The 20,606-nt window shown below is 51.7% G+C and overlaps 7 protein-coding genes across 7 annotated transcripts; 2 read left to right on the top strand and 5 right to left on the bottom strand.

Moving 5' to 3' along the window:
* Nucleotides 1–424: 424 nt before the first annotated feature.
* PV08_09117 (ribosomal protein L24) lies at nucleotides 425–1,039 on the top strand (the record flags this gene model as incomplete). The annotated part of the gene is made up of 2 exons (XM_016383437.1): nucleotides 425–610; nucleotides 767–1,039. The coding sequence occupies 2 exons, from the start codon at nucleotides 425–427 to the stop codon at nucleotides 1,037–1,039; spliced, it is 459 nt and encodes a 152-aa protein (XP_016232060.1).
* A 1,337-nt stretch (nucleotides 1,040–2,376) lies between these two features.
* On the bottom strand, nucleotides 2,377–3,669 carry PV08_09116 (uncharacterized protein; the record flags this gene model as incomplete). The annotated part of the gene is made up of 2 exons (XM_016383436.1): nucleotides 2,377–3,171; nucleotides 3,325–3,669. The coding sequence occupies 2 exons, from the start codon at nucleotides 3,667–3,669 to the stop codon at nucleotides 2,377–2,379; spliced, it is 1,140 nt and encodes a 379-aa protein (XP_016232059.1).
* Nucleotides 3,670–5,018: 1,349 nt separating this feature from the next.
* On the bottom strand, nucleotides 5,019–5,956 carry PV08_09115 (uncharacterized protein; the record flags this gene model as incomplete). Its single annotated transcript, XM_016383435.1, has 4 exons — nucleotides 5,019–5,108; nucleotides 5,187–5,490; nucleotides 5,554–5,850; nucleotides 5,907–5,956. The coding sequence occupies 4 exons, from the start codon at nucleotides 5,954–5,956 to the stop codon at nucleotides 5,019–5,021; spliced, it is 741 nt and encodes a 246-aa protein (XP_016232058.1).
* A 2,485-nt stretch (nucleotides 5,957–8,441) lies between these two features.
* On the bottom strand, nucleotides 8,442–8,856 carry PV08_09114 (uncharacterized protein; the record flags this gene model as incomplete). Its single annotated transcript, XM_016383434.1, has 2 exons — nucleotides 8,442–8,527; nucleotides 8,577–8,856. The coding sequence occupies 2 exons, from the start codon at nucleotides 8,854–8,856 to the stop codon at nucleotides 8,442–8,444; spliced, it is 366 nt and encodes a 121-aa protein (XP_016232057.1).
* Nucleotides 8,857–9,486: 630 nt separating this feature from the next.
* PV08_09113 (uncharacterized protein) lies at nucleotides 9,487–10,806 on the bottom strand (the record flags this gene model as incomplete). Its single annotated transcript, XM_016383433.1, has 1 exon — nucleotides 9,487–10,806. The coding sequence occupies one exon, from the start codon at nucleotides 10,804–10,806 to the stop codon at nucleotides 9,487–9,489; it is 1,320 nt and encodes a 439-aa protein (XP_016232056.1).
* Nucleotides 10,807–11,325: 519 nt separating this feature from the next.
* PV08_09112 (uncharacterized protein) lies at nucleotides 11,326–13,029 on the top strand (the record flags this gene model as incomplete). Its single annotated transcript, XM_016383432.1, has 1 exon — nucleotides 11,326–13,029. The coding sequence occupies one exon, from the start codon at nucleotides 11,326–11,328 to the stop codon at nucleotides 13,027–13,029; it is 1,704 nt and encodes a 567-aa protein (XP_016232055.1).
* Nucleotides 13,030–17,858: 4,829 nt separating this feature from the next.
* PV08_09111 (uncharacterized protein) lies at nucleotides 17,859–18,980 on the bottom strand (the record flags this gene model as incomplete). Its single annotated transcript, XM_016383431.1, has 1 exon — nucleotides 17,859–18,980. One exon carries the CDS (start codon nucleotides 18,978–18,980, stop codon nucleotides 17,859–17,861), a length of 1,122 nt encoding a protein of 373 aa, XP_016232054.1.
* Nucleotides 18,981–20,606: the final 1,626 nt, after the last annotated feature.

Below are 20,606 nucleotides of genomic sequence, written 5' to 3'. Positions count from 1 at the left end.
TATGATCGCAGCGTCGCAATCGGTCGATGTCTTCCCACGACGATCGCCCGAGGAGATCTGGCACTCCAGGGACTCGCCTGAGAGAATAAAGGCGCGATTTCGCGACTCGCGAGCCGCAGGTCGCATATTCAGACTCACAGATCGAAAGGTGCGGCAAGTCAAAGTTACAGACTTACGAGTAATGAATGTCTGGAGGCCGAACGAATCTGGGATGGACGATGGACGCGCAGGTGGATAAATGTGGAGCAAGCAAGAGACAGACAGCCCTTGTACGGATCCAGCAACTCGCGCAGCCAAGCCCGGCACCGTTCACGTGATGTTCAACTCTTGGCAGTCGCACATCGAAAACTTGCGGGCAACCAACGAACCAACAAGACCACACCTCGTTGTCGACACTCATTCTCACAATCGTCAAACCGCCAAAATGACAAAGATCAACCACGGTATGCACCCTTGTTGGAGACTGATTTCTGTCATGTATCTAACGGAGTCGCTAGGTCTGGCTTCCTCGAGGCGCAAGTCTCGCAAGCTTCACTTCGATGCTCCCTCGCACGCTCGACGAGTGATCATGAGCGCTCCTCTGAGCAAGGAACTGAGAGAAAAGCACAATGTTGGTCCTTCCGCTCCAACCCCTTCCTGACCATCCCTTCTCGCATTCGTGGACGTGGGAACTAGGACTCCGGGCGAAGAGAAAAAAAATAATCATCGAAATCGAGAACACGAGGGGGAAAAAAGTTTCTGGGCTAACACCACATGAAAAATACAGGTCCGCAGCATTCCCATCCGAAAAGACGACGAAGTCACCGTTGTGCGAGGCACCAACAAGGGCCGTGAAGGCAAAGTCACCTCCGTGTACCGATTGAAGTACCTCATCCACATCGAACGAGTGTCCCGCGAAAAGTCCAACGGTCAATCCGTCCCCATTGGCATCCACCCCAGCAAAGTCGTCGTCACCAAGCTCAAGCTCGACAAGGACCGGGAGAAGATCCTGGAGAGAATCTCCAAGGGCCGTGAAGCCGTCAAGTCAAAGTCGTCTTGATTTTCCTGTCTAATGCGAAGAGAGAAACAAAAGAAAATGGGTATTCTGAGGGGTGATGACAAAGTCGAAAAGAGTTAGAGTCGTGCCATGATTGAAAAGATATTTTTCCTGCATCTGTTTCACGACGGGCACCCGCTCTCTCCTCGACGGAAGAACGAAACGAAGCGGAGTGGAAGAGAATAGGACCGAGGGCAAGAAGAAACTCGACAAGTTTTTAGAACCGATTCCGTCGTCCCTACATACCGCGCGTGGCGTCTCAATCTTGCATGAATGGAAACAAAAATTGAAAATCCGACGGCCGATGATCCTACTGTCATCATGCCCATTGATCTCATTACTTCGAAAACGCAGCAGACTTTTTTTTTGTGTTTTGATGGCCCCGAATGACCTTGCCCCTCTTCTTTTGCCAGTATTATCTCCTTGCCTACCCAATCTTCGTGGTTGAACAAGGTATACGGCTGGCGCAGATTGATTTTCATGCTTGTTGTGGGCATTTTGTTCTTGCAAAGGGACAATTTTTGCTCAGCAAGCATGGTTCTTTCCGGCAGACTGTCTACGAGGATACGGTCCGATGAGTTGCAGGATTTGATGGCGAGATACAAACCCCGTTTCCAATCACTTATTTCTGGTTGTTGGTTTCTTTGCCCTCGACCCTTTTTTGCATCTTATTGCATCGCGTGAGGCGTGCTTTGACCGCGAACCGAACCCCCCAGCACATTGTATGGACGGGTTGTATCTTCTGAACACGCTACGAATTACCGGAATGTGGGAAGGTGGTCCAGGGAAGCCACTACGTGATGCTAGTAGGACAAACTGGTCGTGATGATGATGGGCAGGTACCGGTCCATCTGTAAGTGACGGTCCAATTGATGTCGCCTAATGAGCGACAATGGAAAAAGAGCGCAATCAAGGGCAGGTCGTTGGTGACTTGGGTAGGTATGGTAATCTTGAAGAGGTATGGTAATCTTGAAGAAGACCGTCATTCAATGTCCTCTTCCAGAAGTCCACCAAGCCATTCTCAGTATCTACAGGTGTGACAAAGGCACGGATACCTATCATTAGGTCGTTCGCCCGTACCGCAAGCCGAAGTTCCTAAGGTACTTTCTTCCCTACCTTGACGCAGGTATGTAGGTACGAAGGTACAATACCCTTAGTTAGACTGTAGGCAGCGGTAAGTATATTGCATGGCTATCTAACCCGTGGGGTGTCCGTTCTGCCTCAGGCTTTCTTTCCCATTAGCTCCACAATCCGCACGTACGACGGAGTACGTGTGTAGTCATAGTCTCTCGCGGGACCATACCACTCCCAACCCAACTCGTCGACAGTCTCCCATGTCATCAGAACTGCTTGCTTCGAATGCCATTCTCACCGGCAGCATTCATGGCGCCGCGATTCGTCTGCCATGGATCCTGGTCGACATGTTCAGCAGAGGCGGCGGAGGAACCAAAATCTGCGCCCGTGATACGGCTCACGTGCCTCTTCAAGCCTTCCTCGCCGTCGGCGTGTTCGGCATGGCCGCCGTGGATCTTCTGCAGACTGTCGCGCATGAGGAACTCGTAGTATCCCGTTGCGAAGATGGTGGCAGGGACGTTGACAAGGATGCTAATCCAGGCGTAGCCGTTGTCGAAGGTGAAGGCTTCCTTGCCGAAAAAGATGGCGGCGACGATCCTCGTGCCCAGGTCCCTCGCGAGGTTCGTCGAGATGGTGTTGCCCGCGAACCCCCACACCATGGTCGCGTAAGCGATGCCAATCGTGAAAGGGACCGACACGGCGCTGACGAACGGGTTCGCTGGGTCCAGGCACGTCCAGATGATGATGCCGATGTAGCTATCGACAAACCACTCCTGCAAAAACAAATACCCCTGGTTCGTCTGGTCCGGGTTGGGAAACGGGCAGAGAATGCTGGCCACCCCACCATTGTACACGGCCGTGCCGTGCTCACGGAGGTCGATCGCCTTGGCCGCCTGGATCTGAGGCCAGTAGCAACCCATCAGCACCAGACCGGCCATGAAGGCCCCAAAGATCTGGGAAAAAATGTAGTGTGGCACCTTCTTCCAGGGGAACCCCTGCCAGATCGCAAAGCAAATCGTGATGGCAGGGTTGAAGTGACCACCGGAAACCGGGGCGCATGTCTATATTAGCGAACAAGCACTCGATGTTAGCCCCAACTTGTACATGAGTTGGTGTATATATATAGTGTATCCCGACAAAATTCAAGGGAGGGAGAAAGAAGGAAGCCAGGAAGAACGAACAAGAGGCATTGGCAAACAAACAAACAAACTTACAATAATCGCAAAGGCGATGCCTATAGCAAATGCCCAGCCGATCTGGAACAGAGACCCGAAGATGCCCACGCCGATCTGCCCAGCTACCGGGTTGGTCGTCGCCAGTGTGAAGGACGCGACTGAGGCGATTCCAGGGAAGACGTAGAAAAACACGCCAGTGGCCTCGGCCATCATCTCGCGCAGGATGCGAGGTCGCTTGTGCTCAAAGTTGAGTTTGCGCTGCGAGACCGGCTTAGGGGCCACCACGTGTCTTGTGATGTGGCGCTGGAGCGCGTCCGAAACTCCAACCTCAATGTCATTGGTGTGCATTCTGGCCAAGTCATGGCCGCCATTGGGCTGAGACATGATATGGCGCGCGCTCGCTTACTCGTCGATCACCCGGATATGAGGGAACGCTGAGCACCACGAGGTGATCAGTAAACAACGAGAGGAAAGAAAGCTCCAGAGAGATTGGCCAACAAACGACGAAAATCTGGGGTTGGAAACGCGAGTTGAAGAGTAATCACTCACGCCCACAAAACCTGGGGCAGCTGAGGGTTGATGTACTCCGTATGCCCCATGGGTTACCGTTAACTTTGTGGGTGCTTCATGACTTGCCTCGGTCCCAGATGCCTCGCAAACACAGACGCCGTGGGTCAACAATCATCATGAGATCCGGGTTTGCCGTACGTGCATGGAAAGGGACTGGAGATGAAAAGGGACTCGAAGGAATCAGGGCTGATCATAGCCATATTGAGGAGCCAGGATAGTGGAGAGACTGGGTTCTCGCAACACTAACAATAGCCTTCACTCCCAGTAGCCGTCAACGAAGATTATGAGCATAAAGAGGGTGGACCGTCGTTGCACTCGTGCATCGAACACAGATATGGAAGCAACTTACGTCGTCATCATGAGGCAAAGGGAACCCTCAGCGCCACATACGGAACGTGCTAACAAGCTTTTGGCTGTGTGCCATGATTTGATTAGCGAATCGAAGCCAAGCTGAAGAAGCTTTGGGTCGCAGAGAACCCTTGCCCTGGAGGCGTCTCTCAACGGAATGAGGCAGGTAGATGAAAAGATCGCAGATGAGCATCATAGACCAAGAATCCCTGCAATCACGAGCTGGGAACGTGCGAGGAAGCTGTCGGGGATAGTGCTCGATCGGTTGTACCTCCGTAGACCGGGAGATTGATGGGACATCACCGATTCACCGTCCGCACGAAGTCGCTTCGGTGGCGGAGACAAGCTCCATACCCCAGCGCCTCCGCTAGGACCTCTCGCCTGTGGGGTAAAAAGCGTTCAATAGTCCTCGGCAATTGGCCTTTTCGCTGCATTATTGAGCGTCTTCCGGGCAAACTCATGCCGACATGCTTCAGGCCACCAACGTATGCAGCAGGACTCGTACGGTCGTCTTCCGCAATTGCCGGCGGCACTTGAACTTGTACGAGTATCTGCAGATCAGCGCAGGGTGCTTGGTAAGCGTACGTACATAGAACCAAGAGGCGCGCAACATTGTCAGACGTGTTCGAATATCGGAAGCAAAGACTTCCGATGTCAGAACTGGACGCGATCGGGTGATACACATGTAGGCAAGTCGGATGCACGTGCGAGAAAGTAGAGACCCAGAGGACCAGGGAAGATCTGCTGCTAACGCGGAATGTCATTCGTTTCAAGAGTATAACTGTATATGGTATACAATGTCGGCTAGACTGAGACTACCACTTCTCAATGTACGGTCGAATGTCGAGCTCATTCGTGAAGCATGTCCTCGGCTGGGTATGGAGATACCAATAGGAGTCGGCAATCTACAATACGAAGTCAGAGTCAGCAGCGTATCTTCAAGAACGAGGCGGGTCTGCAGGTTTTGCGCGCTGGAAACTTACCGCTTCAGGCTTGATCTTTGCATCAGGATGGTCAAAGTGGTAGTGCTTGGTTCTCTCGATATCAATGACTCCATCGATGATGGCATGTGAGACGTGAATGCCCTTGGGTCCGAATTCCCTTGCCAGTGATTGTGCCAATGCTCTCATGGCGAATTTCCCCGACGCAAACGACGCACAATTGGCTGATCCCTTCATCGCAGCCGTTGCCGAAGTAAAGATGAGTGTTGGTGGATGTTCTGGTGACCTGTTCACCGTGTCGAGAAGCAGGGGCAGAACCGCCTGCGAAAAGAGAAAGGCCCCCCGTCTGTACATTGCCAGTCAGCACAATCACTGTTGTTGACAATTGCCTTGGACAAGTTCGACGTACCCGTTGGCTTCCCACCCTGCCTCAAAGTCTTCCTCGGACAACTCTAGGAAGGGCTTTCGGACGAATCTTCCACCAACATTGTATATAGCCGCCGCCAGTGACGCTCCTCCAGTCTCTTTCTTCAACTGCTCAAATGCACTCTTTACGCTCTTGCTGTCTGAGCAATCTGTGCTGATGCCGATCGCTTTTCCGCCCGCGGCTTCGATCTCTTTAATCAATGGCTCATAATTGGCAGGGTTTCGTGCAAGGAGGGCGACCGAGTAGTTCTGGGCGAACCGACGAGCGACGCTGGCACCTCTAGCGACAACAGGTCAGTCGAGTGTTGGCCTGGTCATCGTGAAAGACAGACTTACGTGCCTGGTCCAACACCTGCGACCACAGCCCATGCCTTTTGTGACGACATTATAAAGGACGATGTGAGTCTCTGAACCTCGCCGTTGAGTCTCTGTTGAACAAGTCGCGGATGTGGTATGGTCATACAACGGCAGTGCCTTGTTCTCAGAGGAATGAGAAGAGGGTTTCGTCCAAGGTGTTGAGGTACAGCAGATATTTAATCTGGATACGAGAGATGCTCGCTGTTTGCTGTGTGTCCATTGATAATCCAACCCCACAATGATGTGCTCGCGGGTTACAAATCGGATGGGCATGTCATCTTGACGGATAAGTAATCGACGTGGCCGGAGACTGAGTTGCTACATGGAACTCGGGTAAACCTGGTGGGGGCTGGTAATGGGTATTACGCACCCCAGGGGTGGTATTACGCACCCCACCCCCTTTCGGTTAGCGTCACTCGGGTAACCTTCCTTGTCAGGAATAATTCTCCCTTGCACCCTCCAAGGCGCGCCTATTCACAGCGTTCTAGGCTCGCGTTCTAGGCGGTGTTTTAGGCGCCCTAGGCTTGCACAATATCATGATGCTAGGAACGATGCAAGGAATGATGCAAGGATCGATGCAAGTGATGCTGTCCCAGTGCTAGTTAGAGGCGGCTCTCACCTATTTTCTATGGGAGTTCCTTTCGCCGCGCATTGCGCTCCACACCTAGTCTAGTCGAAAGGTCATGGTTTCTGGGATATGAGTTGACTGTCCTCGGCCTCGTCCTCTTCCTCCGCGGCCTGTTCTTGCGCCTGTTCCTGCGCCTCCGCGGCCTCTTCTTACGCCTGTTCCTGCGCCTCCACGACCGCTGTTTGACTCATTCAGACGTCTTCTTGCCTCCTGATTGGCCTATTCTATTGCGGCGTCAGTCCGCTCAGGCTCAGTCAACATCCGCCTGTCATTCATATTATATTGATGTCGCGGGATAATATCTAGTGGTTGCGCAACCTCAGCATAGTTGAATGTGATCTCTTAGCATTGATCTAGACGCCAATAAACGTCGAAATCCTTAACCTGTAGAGGCTCCATTAATTCAATGCGTGCTCAGATAATATGAGGATATGAAAGGCTCCATCGACGCTTGAATGAGCTTGTGCAAGGTCTCTATATTATTGAAGGAGCTCATAAGGTTGCGGGTATTGTATTTATATAAATATTATGAGGCTTGTATATCTCTTCCACCTTGAGAAGTATATAGATTGATATATAAGTGACCATAAAGGCCCATAGTTGACTAGTGAACTAAGGCCTTCTCGATTGGTTGTTATTAGCAAGTTTTGCTATAATCTTAATAGTTATATCTTTATGAATATATTTAAACTGTCGAACGATAGTTAAGATATCGCTTTAAGTGCTAGATAAATGACTCTTTAGCACTTAATGTATTCTTTCTAGACATAAGGTTGTGACATTACCAAAATAATGATAATTATTGATGAAACAACGCCAAATTCCTTGTTGTCTCATGAACTAAATATGGAAGAGATAGTTATAGATTTAAGGCTTAAATCGATAGTCTCGTTTTAGTCTATTCTAGGCTTTATTAGCGAGATCCTCAATAGGTATATTAATATATTTTCATTAACTATTTATGAGACGCTTTAGTTGGACTTAAATCTTTATAATGTTCTTATCGATATCTTCTTGTGTTGCAAAGCCAAGATCTCGCTAAATGAATAGTCTCTATATCTTCTTAGCCTTGCTTATAATTGCCTTATTAATATACTAAAGATAGAGTAAATACGAGATAAGTGGAAAGACAACCTTAATAGCATTAGTAAGAGAATAAGTGGTGTCTATGATGAGAACCCGTGGAGATAAAATTTAACAGTGTTTAAGGATTTTAAGAAGACTTCTTAACACCCACTAATAAGTGGTTTCATCCTCCTATCTAATGAATACCGATCCAAGAAAGAATGATTCATTATTTGCCATCACACTAATTATATTGACCAATGGTATGTTGAAATGATTGATTTTATATATAGTATCTATCAACAAAATATCAGGATAAAGTCAAAAGAGATCAAGACCTTAATGATGAAAAAATGCGAGGCCCTCAAGTTTTAAACTCTTGATATTATATAGAGTTCAATATTGTTATTGCTCTGTGATTACTAGAAGAAATGCCTAAATAGGTGTTCTATCATTTAAGTCAACCTTTTCATGTCTCTTACACTTATTAGTTATATCCTGACGAGTGATAAAGATATTATAAAGAGAGTGAATATATAAGATAGTTAATTATATCTCGATACCCTCAAGAAGTTGTTTCTTGATAAATTTATTGACTTCACCCTGTCGACCGCGTCGGCGGAGGCTTGAATGAGTTAAAGGCCCTCAGGATAGCTCGTGAGAATGCTCTTGATGAGTATAGATAAGTCGCTATGGGGAGCCTTTCATAGAGCGCTTCAGCACCATTCGAAAGTGACAATTCCGAGTTAAGGTGCCCTTATATCGATAAACAACATGACTGGCGCTTTTTTTTCTGTTCCGCGGGTTGGCGCGATCACAGACTAGATAGATTTGATTGATTTCGCCGTTGACATGGAGACGACCTCGTCGATGAATACGAAGGCCATATCCACGAGGCCCTGTCCACCTATCTAGGAACTCCCAGGCCTCCTCAAGTGAGTGAAACATAGTGTCACTAGGCGGGAGCGCAAATGGAATCACAGGGCCCTGTTCCACGGCCTCTTCACGAGGCGGGACCGCAAATGGGATAGCATGGCCCTGTTCCTGCGCCTCCGCGGCCTCTTCACTAGGTTGCGCGCCGTCGAGAGCCTCCGGGGCATCTTCCTGCGCCGCCGCGCCCGCCGCGCCCTCCGCGCCCTCCGCGTCGGAGTTGCACTCATAGAACTCATCATTTGAGGATGTTTCATAGGCCAATAGGGCCTCCATTTCCGCGGCTAGTTGGGCGGGGGTCGACATGGCTAGACGGCGCAATGATAGACGCAATGATAGACGCAATGATAGACGCAATGATAGGTTGTTGCGAGCAAGGAATATGTTGTTGAGAGGGTTGTGATCGAGGAGTAGGCAGGGATAGCATGGAAAGGGGTTTACCTCAGTTGTGCCAAGACATACGCTAACCTAACTGGGCCGCGCTAACCGCTTTAGGTGGGGTGCGTAATACCACCCCTGGGGTGCGTAATACCCATTACCGTGGGGGCTCCTCGCCTATTATCTTACTAAGAAGTCTACCTAGACTACTACTACCTTAGGTACTTGGAGTAACTCCCTCCGCCTAGGCAAAGCCTGAAGCACGATTTTAAAGGCATACCTTGCAATCTGACACTGCAATGAAAAACTATCTCAACAATTGTAACTATGGATTCGCTCAGTATCTTTCAGACTCATCACTCACTCGACTACACTCGCACTTCACTATGGAGCTTGCGATTTACTATCTCCAAAACGCTGCTAGAAACCCAGTGGTTGGTGAAGGTCCCTGATCCCCTTCGTTTTCAACCTTCACAACCTTTGGTCCGTCACCCTACACTATGTGCAGGCTGAGTTGCGCGTCCTAGCAATGGGCCTGCAGCCTTCCTTCATGACGCGTCAAGTCTTGGGAAAAGTCTTGTTCAGCCATGCAAAGATAGACCTCACCATCTCCTGCGTAGCACCAGTCTGGCAGTGGTAGCCGGCAGTGCCGTTGAAGTCATGAAGCGTACCCAAAGTGCCCAGAGCTTGCTTCAGCGTCGCAGGCTGGCCAGTCACGAAGGTATCGAACTCGGCATTGCCGATGAAGACGGGCACCCTGATCTTACTGACGAAACCGCCGACCTCAAACTCCTTGGCCTTGGTGAGGAACTCGGACGGCGAATGCGTGTAGAAGGACCATAGACCCTGGTCCAGACCCCAAGCGGTCATCGTGGAGAGCTGGTTGGTGGCGCGCCGGTGGAGCAGCTCCCTGTCGAACTCCTGCTCCTTGCCGGCCTCGTACAGGGCGAGGACTTCGGTCGGGATCGGAGCTATGGCGCTCTTGTAAAAGTCCCAGATGCCGTCGATGGCGACTACCGCCTTGATCCGGGGCTCGAAAGCCGCCACGCGCAGGGCCAGGAGGGAGCCGAACGAGTTGCCGAGGAGGGCGAGGCGGTCCCCGTCGACAACATCTGCCTTGTTCTCGTACACCCAGTCAACCACGGGGGTGCCGACGTCCTCCCACTCTGGCATGAAGCCGATGTCCTGGTACCGGCGCACCGTGTTCTGCCCGGGGCCCTCGTACGTGATGCAGTTCCAGCCTCGGAGCACTGCCGGCGCACAGAAGTTGTGGTACGAGTCCTCCTGCGCCGCGTCGAAGCCGTTGCCCACGACGAGAGTGGGCAACTTGGCTGTCTTGTTCGTGCTCGCACCGTACCAGATGGCTTCGATGGTGAAGTTCTGCTTCTTGGCCGGGATGCGGATCCGCGTCCCTGGGATGGGCAGCGCTGCGATGGCCTTGTTGAAGGCGCTGGTCTGCTCGGCCCACAGCGTCATGATGTCCGGGTTGCTCCAGTTCTGGTGGATGAGGAAGTCCGCACGACGAAAGTAATTCGACGCCGAGAACCAGGTGTCTCGGACGTTGATAGGGTCGTAGGCGTTCTCCGTATCCTCGGCCTGGTTTTTGGTGTAGTTGGCCAGTTTGTAGAACTCCTCATAGTACGATGTCATATTGCCGGGCTCGACGACATTGGCGACACCAAGGACCGGGCTAATGTCCGACCCTCCAGTTAGGGCCAGGCCGAGAGGAATCAGGAAATCGAAGTTGAACGTCGAGTCGGTGCTCAGCGGCAGGGTCGGTGCCTTGGAGGAAGAGGAGGAGTTGCTAGCACCGGAGACAGATTGGAGGTGCACCAGCGCAGCCAGAAAATGCACGCCGAAGATAGATATGAGCCTCATTGCTGCTGAAAGAGCTTAATTGTTCTGGAGACAACCACAGGAGTGGACGAATTGCTCGTTGCAGTTTCATTTTGTTCATCTGATATGTGCCATTTGACCTTCTTATATCACTATCCTTCAGTCCGATGGAGGAGGGAGATACCAGGCCGAGGCAACGTATGCAATGCACTCCATGCTGAGTGCTGCGAGCCAACCTTGCTTCTTCACAGGACCGCAATGCTTTCACGCTATGGTGTTGTTGATCTGCGATTTAGTTAAGCTTCGGGTAAGCATACGCTGTGCCGCTAATCCGTATCTTGGGCCTCTTTTGCGACGAAACTGCGGGGAGAAACGTCCTATTGGATCGGAGCACTCTCGGTACCCCGTACGCCGGGGACACTGATGACAAGGCTCCAGGCTAGTAGGCAGCAGCTTGTTGCAGTGACGACGATAAAAGCATCACCGGAAGCCATATCTGGTGCTTGTTTTGCGACCCAATGGCTTTGGGCTAGTAGGCTTACTGCCCTCCCACCACAAGGTATGCCCAATTATGGTCGATCCGGGCGGTGTCTGACGTGTAAGCGACGGCGCGTCAAGTGCGACGAGGCACGGCCAGCATGCTCGCAATGCCGCGGGTTCGGAGTTGATTGCGAAGGCTACTTCAAGGAGTACGCCTTCAGGGACGAGAGCCACAAGTTTACTCCCGCAGCGCCCCTAAAAGTCTCGAAGGTGCAGGGCGCGCCGGTCCAACGATCAGGTGAAGTGGGAGATCCCAGTCGGTCCCTGCTGACTGAGGCCGATGTCGCCGTGCCCTTCTTCCTTGTGCACTACGTTGTCATGGGCCGCAGCCTCGCCGTCACCCGCGGTTTCTACGAAGTCTTGATGCCCATTTCCAGCTCTCAACCTCATGACTCGCCGCTATCCCTGGCCGTAGCGGCTGTTGCGGCAAGGGTCTTCTGCCTGTGGCGCCACGGGGACGGAGTCCGAATGAAAGCTCATTTGGAGCCGTACACCAAGGCCGTCGCTTCTCTTCGCTCAGCTCTCAGTCGTCCAGAAGACCGCCGCAGACCAGCTATAGCCCTTGCCGTCCTGGCACTACACCTCTACGAGAGCATCAGCGCCGTCTACGATGCGCGCTGTCCAACCCCTGTTCACCATCAAGGTGCGTTGTCCCTGCTGCCCATCATGGCGTTGGACAGCCCGGACGGTGATTTCAGCACCTACGTCAAGGGTTTCGTACTTCACTCAGAGATCTCGTCGGCATTGCGGCAGAACAGGTCGATCCACCCCAGCGTGTACTCGTATGTAAATAGCGAGCATACCTCATTCCTGGTACCGGGTAACCTGAGCTCGACTCTGGACTCCATAGGAGCGTCTGTCGCCGAGCTTCAGGCCGACTACGTGCGCAGAGTTTCACCTCACGAACGGCACGCATCTGGCCCTTTACTGCGGCATCAGTGTAGTGTATGGATCACAAAGGCGACACAGATCGACGAGCTTCTGCGGGACTGGGCTCGAGATGTGCCAGATCATTGGCGGCCGGTCAGACTCACGGGTGGAAAAGACTTTAGTAACTCGATCGCAGCATATCAGTCCGCTTGCGACATTTATCCATCTTGTCAGATTGCGACTTTGTGGAACTTGTGGCGATTCCACCGCCTCTTGCTCCTCAAGATCACCATCGTGGCAACTCAAATCATCTTCTCAGACTCGCCACGGGGCGGGCATGCAGGAAACGAGCGGCTGGTGACCACGACCATGAAAAGCGCCACACAGGTCAGCTCCATCCAGGAACTGGTGGACAGCATCTGCCACAGCGTGCCTTTCTACCTTGGCAACCGCACCAAGCCGTCAAGTCTGAGCGACTTCACAGACTTGCAGATCCAGTTTCCTAGCTACCACCTAATAGCACCGGATGATGCGAGAATCACCGGAGGGCAATTTCAGCATCGTCACAGTCTCCCACTGTCAGTGGACGAACACCACCGCCACATGGTCGCTTATGGTGCATGGCACATCGTGAGCCCTCTGAGCAACTTGCTGACCCTGTTCTCGGATGACCACGGTGGACAGCTGCTGGGAGGTCTTCTCCGAACGGGCCAGCAGGATTGGATCCGCGAACAGTTTTTGCGGGTCTGCACCTTGGTTCGCCTGCCCATGGACCTGAAGTCTGCCGACGGCCCAGCAGCAGAGAGTCTAGCGAAGCAAGTGAGAAGAGGAGCCATATTCATGAGTGGCCCTTAGAGGACAGCACAAGGCTGACGCCTACTACACGAGCAGTGCCTGTCAATGCAGAGATGTGTCCGTCTTCTTGTCCATTGAATGTGTCGAGGAACAGCTTGTGCGGCATTTGCCCTGTGAGATTTGGGACATGTCATCGTTGCCCTGCTAGTTTAGCCGCGCAAGAGAATCATACATGGATCCTTCGTTATATATGTGCTAGTTGAATGGTTTTCTCGGATTTCAACTTCAGGTCAGTACAAACGAAGAAATCATTTTTCTCGCCCAAGACACCAAACTCAACATGCAGACAGCAGTGGATTGAAGGGCTTGGAAGTGCTCGCAGTCACACATGGTCACCCCGGTCTGGGATTATGAGGAGAGCCTTTTGTGACAATTTCAGCTCGGGCATGTGACAAGACACCAGTGATGGAAAACTCACAGTAGGATGTGTATGTAGCACAGGTCTCTTACCAGCAATTCATCGATGCACCTCTTTCCGGAGTGTCTGTATGGTACAATTACCCCCGTATCGTCTCAACCATTCGCAATACCATACCTTACCAGATCATGATAGAATTTGACATGACATGCAAACCGCAGTGTAGGACCGCTTTGGAGGGGAGAAACAGGTTCCCCCTACTGTACCTGCATCCCAGCCGAACCGATCCAGCCAACCATTTCGGTAGATAGTACGTAGGTAGATGGCATAGGGAGGCTCGTAGGTAAAAGTCTTGTCCAAACATCCCCCCCTGAGTTCTGCAGCGCCTATCAGCCTTGCCTTGCCTTGCCCTGCATTCCCGGTTCCAAATAAAAGGTCAGATGCGCCTTTACGTGCAGCCCGAACGAACGGGGTCTACCGTTTGACACAACCACCTTTGACTCGTGCTAGTTTGAGTGGGCAGCCTGCATACGACGACTGGGGGTTCGGGATCGGGGTTTCCGTGCATGTGAAACCCTGGCATGAGTTCGATCTGACTGGTTATCCGAAGAAAAGCGACAAGTGGCAAGTGACCAGTATGTCAAAAATTGACGGCTCTGGACGGGAACCAAGGTCGAATCAAGCACCGGTTGCAGTTGTGGTCGCAGGCAGAAGCGCGCAAATGTGAGGGTCGAGAACAAGGGCCGAGGACACTATCGCCGTCTATCGGTCGTCACGCCGGATCCGTGCAGTATGCCTGGTCGAGTATTGGTTATCACATATCGAATCGATACAGCACCACGCGGCCCGTAGTCCGTAGTTCGTAGTGGAAGAGGGAGGGGGAGTGGCTAACAATCCAGCCGTCAAAGGGGGCGAATGTTTCAGAAATGCAAACCAAAAGTGCCACGTCTCAATGAGGCCAGGCGCCCCAGGCTAGGATCATTCCCCGCGAAGCCTCGTCTCCAGTGCTACAAGATGCTACTGTACTTCTGGTTAGGGAGCCCGTCGCCTGCAGCCTGTAGGTGGTGGACGAGTATCCGGATACGAGTACCAAGGTGTCGAGACCCTCGGGCAAAACGACAAAACAACAAGACCCTACCAACCCCCGTCACTGGACAAGATCACGACCAGTCAATGCTCATCCTCTCGATGCTGAGTTACTGTAGGTCGCGATGAGTCTTCGCCTTCACCCATCCAGCGTCGGCAGGATACAGGAAGTTCTGCCACGGCGGGCTGGAAACACTTGACACATCATTGTGAGTCGAATATTTTTCCTCACCGACAAGCGATAGGATGGAGAGCACCAAAACGCCATCCCGCGAATACAGGCAACCATTCAAATACGAGTACGAGGTCTCTTGACCCTGGAGATGTGTGCTCGCCACACACCCATATACAAAAACACCGTCAATGACCGGGCGCGAAGAGCACCAATCATGCCGAAACGGACATACCTCGCCGCAGCCTTTTCCCGGAGATGCTGGGGTGAACTGTTCGCTGTCGCTGTTATCGATCCGGATACATTTCTGCGCACGGAGTGATCACTAAACGCCGTCATGGGCATGTGAACTACATCCATCGCCAGCGCGCGGGTGTCACACCCACCACCGGGCATCTTCACGCATGCGGACTGGACCAGTTCGTGGGTGACACACGCCTGTAGAAAAAACAATCATACAAGGAAAGTGCCTCGGGTACTGTAGGTAGGTGGTATACCGTTGTCGAGCTCATCACGGCGCCTACAGAAGGTTATACAGTGTGTGTATGTATGGGTGGATGGATGGATGGACGGAAAAGTTGAGTTGTGAGTTCTAGTCATGTTCGCGCACTTTTGCCCTTACATGGTAAGAGGCATGAGGGACGGATATACCTTTGATACCTTTGGTATTCATGTTACTTGCAGATGCATTCTTTCTGTTTCTCAATATAAGACCCCGCCAGTGCCGAAACCAGTCCGACTGACTACGGAGTATATCCATCTACATGCCTGGATTAACATAGGTACCCTAAGGTAAGGTATGCGATGCAGTCGGCAATCAAATGGTCCTGAGTTCATCCAGTCGACAACCACCATCCCTCAACACGGGAGTCCTAACCCTATCTCAACCCCTTCAGGCCTACCAGGAGTAACACACCCTTTGTACGTACCTCTCTTTTTTAAGCGCCGACCATCCCATATTGGAGATCAAGTTCTACCTTTGGAATACAAAGTACCACCCACACCCATCCATCTCGGCCCCCTTCCTGACGTCTGTGCTGTACTTGCACATGTTTTACCCTGTACGAGTAGGTGAGATCTCTTTGTACGGTCCAACTAGTAAAGTACATGACTACGAACTCAAGGTATCTGACTGGACCAAGCACCCGCCCAATGATCAAAGTCCGCAGAGAACGACACGGCGACAGTCGACCTAGCTAGTAGACCTGAGGGGGTTCACTGAGTAACGAGCCTGACTCAGGAGCACCTACGTCGACACCATCTTGACATCTCCAATGTGACATAACTCCAGTACGCCGTACGCCGTACGTCTTTCCCAAGTTCCAACCCCCTTCCATCCTACAGCATTTCTTCCCACCTCATCGGTAGCACACGGCCTGTACACATGACCAGCTAGTCAGCCAGCCAGCTTGCTACTAGTAACCTAGTCATCAGTTACTCACGCCGTCCCGATGATACGTATCACTGCATTAGGTTCTCCCTACCTGATCCATGGATGGGTGGGTGGGTAGGTGGGTGGGATTACTCACCCACTTACGGCTGAAAGAAAACCCATAGGTAGAGAGAGAGAGAGAGAGACGGAGTGAGTGGGCAAATGCTCTCGCTCCGTACGGTTCGCATGATGCTTGCATTACATTGCATTCTGCTTCGTCATACCTGTACGCGCCCCGGGCATGACTTTAGCCAGCCAGCCAGTCTGACTGGTGAGCCAGACGACCCAGTCAATAGCCGGGTCGGTCGCCGGTAGACAGTAAGCGGCGCAACCACCCAGCCAGGCCTCACTAGTTAGGTAGTTAATTGTACCAGCTGGATAGTTTGGCCAGCGTCATTCCTCCCTCTCCCTTTCATCGCAACGTCCACTGTAAGGGAGTAGCTCCGTACTCCGTACCGGATACTAACTAGTCAGTTACCTACCTCCGTACGGCCCCTGTTTCGTAGGATATTGTAGAAGATTAGTCAAGTAGAAGCTGAGAAAGCATGCAGATAACGGAGTAGTTCCAAGTCCTTAAGGTAGTAGTCCTCTACTGTAGCTCTGCTTCTTCTAACTAGTTCTGGTTCCAGTTCTAACTAGTTTCTTCTCGAAGCATGCCAACGAGCACCCCCCTCGAACACCCCCTACATAGCCGACCTACTAACTACTATCGGTACTTCCGTACGAAGCAAACAGCTCAATCATTCCTCCCAGCTCGCCCGACGGAGTACTAGGTCCATCGTAGGCGCCGAGATTGACGGCTTGTATTGCCATGTAACTTGTACGTAGCATACTTTGAAATACTCTTTTAAAAAGGTAGCAAACAAAGACATGAAAAGAAAAATTACGTATTATGTATAACATCCCAAGTATCTCCTAGCTACCTTAAGACATAATCAGTCCTCCAATACGATACAAGTCCTGTATGTCCATAAGAAAGTAAAGAAATAGGATTTACACGGCATGCTCAGCTACCCTGGTCCTACTGCACAAGGCAGTAGGAGATAAAACACGCACCAAAACTCCAACACCAAAAGTCCTTCGCAAACAATTTCTCAGAACCAAAAAATATGGTATAGCCGTCAAGATCAAGAGAAACACCCAATAAGCTGTCCCAAACTCGAAAAAGGGGTATCGTGCGAAAAGATCTGACAGAAAATCAAAGGCAAAAACGCCCCTAGACCATTCCCACCAGAAACAGCAGCGAAAGAAAAACAAGACGCAGACGACCATGCCCATGATTCCGTACAAGTACAAGAGTCATTTCTCCTTTCACCTGTCATCATGTTTCGTCCTTTCATGGCTTCATGAGAACTTTTGTTTAGCCTTTTTCGCTCCAATGTCCTCCGAAACTGAAATATTATCTTTTTGATTACCAAATGCTTGCCTCGCCATTGCTCCCTGTTGTTGCCTCGAAAAGGGAAAAAGAAAACAACACCTAGCGAGTGCCGGTGAGTCTAGCTCATGCCCATGACTCACAAACCTTCCATACTAGCAAGACGGGGAAAACGAGGTTGATGCGTATGTTGTTACAATTGCGGCCTGTCGGCCTATTGCGCGTGACAAAAAGTACGCAACGATCATTGATGTTGATGTCGAAATGTTGTAGTTGCGTGTGGCAAAGTCGTACCCAGGCGAGTACGTACAACTATTTTGCCACACAATCGAGAGATGTCGAGAAAATTGCCACCTGACCTGTGGAAGCCTGGCAGGATAAGGTGTCGACGTAAAGTGGGAAAAATCTAGGCAGCCGAGGGACGACGTAGGGTGTCCTCGCAATTGACATCGAAGCGCATGTTCCAAAGTCGCACCTGGTTCATGATATTCTCAGTCGACTCAAGGTAGCGATCGCGTCCGAAGATGGAATCGACAAACTCAGTGCCTGCCTTCTTGCCCATGGTTTTTGTGCCGTCTCGCTTGGCAGCCTTGAGCATGAAGTGTTCGCAGTCCTTGAGAAGGGCTTTGAATTTATCCCACATCCGGTGCCCACTGACGATGAAGTCCTCGACGGTTTCGCGCTTGTCAAGGTTGCGGATGCGATCCACACATTCTTCGGCTCGCTTCATCTTGCCTGCGAGTTTGATGAGAAGTAGCCACAGCTCTCCAGCCATGTCGGCCATTGGCGTCGAGGCGCCATGGTGGAAGACGGTCCAGTCGTAAATCCACTTGCCCAGTGAATTGGCATCGAACACGCTGCCGAGAAGAATGATGGGCAATTCCGTCGGGTCCCAGTGCTTGATGGAATAGCCCGCGGGGATGCCAGCACGGATGGCATCTTCCTCCGTTGCCTGAGGAGCTGGTTTGGGTTGCGACCTGATCTTGGAACGAGGCGAAGGCTTGCTGGCGGTCGAAGCTCGTCGTGCCCTCGAGCGTTTCGGCTGCTCATCTATAATCTGTTCCTGCGCGTAGTAAAAGTAGGTGTCAGTGCTTGGCTTCCTTGCATGCTTTGTTTTCGGTTTTGGTGGTTCTCGATAGATATATGTAGGCTGCATTCCTGCGTCTTCAGCTTCGTCGTCGTAGATGTAGACGGGCTGATTCTGCTTGCGCGATGCGGAGCGGGTGTGATATCTTGAGGTAGGAAATGTATTGTAGTAGCCCTCGGGCTTGCGGACCTTGTCCTTTACCTCACTCACATAGATATCATCGCGTGGTTCTGCGTACTGCTCATGGGGTGGTGGTGAACCGGCAGGTGAGAACCATCCTCCCACCCTGGGCGAAGGATTATAGCTCGCCTTTCGAGAATGTCGTTTCGGAGTCGTTTCGTATTGTGGCGCGTAGTGTACATATTCCGCGTTGTGATAAGGCGAGGATGTTCCGTAATACTTGGTATAATGCGACGGCGGTACACCGTAGTGGTAACTCATCTTGACTGAATAATCTTCTGGTGGGCGTCACACCTCACTCCTGCCCCTGTCCGCAACAGTCTTCCCCCCGATCGGGATCTATGTCTGTCTGATATGGCTCGGCGATTCCTCGAGAAGTAAGGTAGGTTCGGAAGATGTTGGACTGGCTGAATATCATAGCGTGAATGGCCTCTGCCGGTGGTTGGGCGTGTTGCTGGGAATTGAGCCTCGCGACTCAATTTTGGTCAATAGTGTAGAGAAGTTCAATCGTCGTCTCCGCTGCTGCGCGATGACGTGCAAAACTGTGCTGTTGAGAGGGGAGAAGAAGAAGAATCCAGATGGCTGGGAAAAAAAGTTCGCGAGATATGTCTCTTCGGGAGGGGGAGAACCAGCCAGGAGTGGATTCTTGCTAGGGGCCGCGGCACAAGGCTGCCGGCGTGAGTCGATGAACGGCGCGACGGACGAGTCGTTCGACTCTTGATCGAAGCAGGATTGTCTTTTGTTAGCCCTGAGCGACCGCGCGTTTGATCGCGGCTGAGGCTTGTGACTAATGCTGGCTACTCCAGGTGATGACTGGGAGGTGGCGGAAACGCCTGGGGCCAGCTGGAACCTGCTGGTAGAATAGACCAATCGACGAGCCCATGAACCAGGAGAGTGGTCTCTCTGGTGAAGATGAAATTGATTTTCGGGTTAGATCTCTCAGGTTGGGAATTCAGGGGCAAGAGGGCAATTAAAAAGGACGAGGTCGGCTAAGGGAGGTCCCTGCTGAGCAATAATGATGGTGTGGTGCGTTGCAGTGGATGCCTCATCCAACGCCCACGCTATAAGACAGGGATGTGCCCGGAGCTGCTCTTTGACGTGTGTGGGCCCAGAAGGACTCCTCTTTCACGCTTAGACCAGCCCCTGGCGAGCGAGGGAGGGGAGAACTTGAAGGTGAAGGAGACCGAAAAGACCTGGGTGGAGGTCGTCTCGGTAAGGTAACGAACCGTAAATACGAGAGCCAGCAGGTTTGGGCACGGCGAGGTATTTGTAGGCGAAGATGGGATCTGTTGACTCTTGAACAGGCTGCGAAGTGGCTGCGGCCTTTCTGATAGACACGAGTCGGTCGTAGCCTGGCCAGGCGATGCAATAGAGCGTTTGAGTGGATTTGCCGCTGAATAAACACCCAGCGAAGATGATGGAAGCGGCGAAAGCGAAGGCGACGACGACAATGACAACAGTGGCGAACAACGGAATTAAGAGACTGACTGGAAGGAGTTAGAGGGCAATAATAAGGAGTCAGGGATACCGTCAATGATCATAATGATACTCATCCTGTAAGCTGTTCTCTATTCTGGTGCACAATTCCATCATCTATCCGTCCATGGCCCGTTGCACGATGTCCGGCTGACACAGATCCATCTCGCGGGATTAACTGAACCTGTGATGGTGAAGGTCAAGCAAGGTGTAGCAGGTACCTGCGGGCTATGGGCTGTAGCCCGCCGCCCGTAGAGTGAATTTCTAGAAGGTCCGAGGGCAATGACCACTACCACTAGGTACTCTTTTAGGCGCGCCAGGACTCCCCCCGGCGCCCGCAACATTATTATTGCGGCTGCACCTGCGCGTCAGCTTACGCATTATTTCCTCAGCCAAACCACATGGCCCGGT

This window comes from Exophiala spinifera (genome assembly GCF_000836115.1).
Source record: "Exophiala spinifera strain CBS 89968 unplaced genomic scaffold supercont1.7, whole genome shotgun sequence".
In the NCBI taxonomy this organism is placed as follows: domain Eukaryota; kingdom Fungi; phylum Ascomycota; class Eurotiomycetes; order Chaetothyriales; family Herpotrichiellaceae; genus Exophiala; species Exophiala spinifera.
The sequence above is the reverse complement of the archived record's forward strand: the minus strand, read 5'-3'. Positions and strand labels throughout refer to the sequence as shown.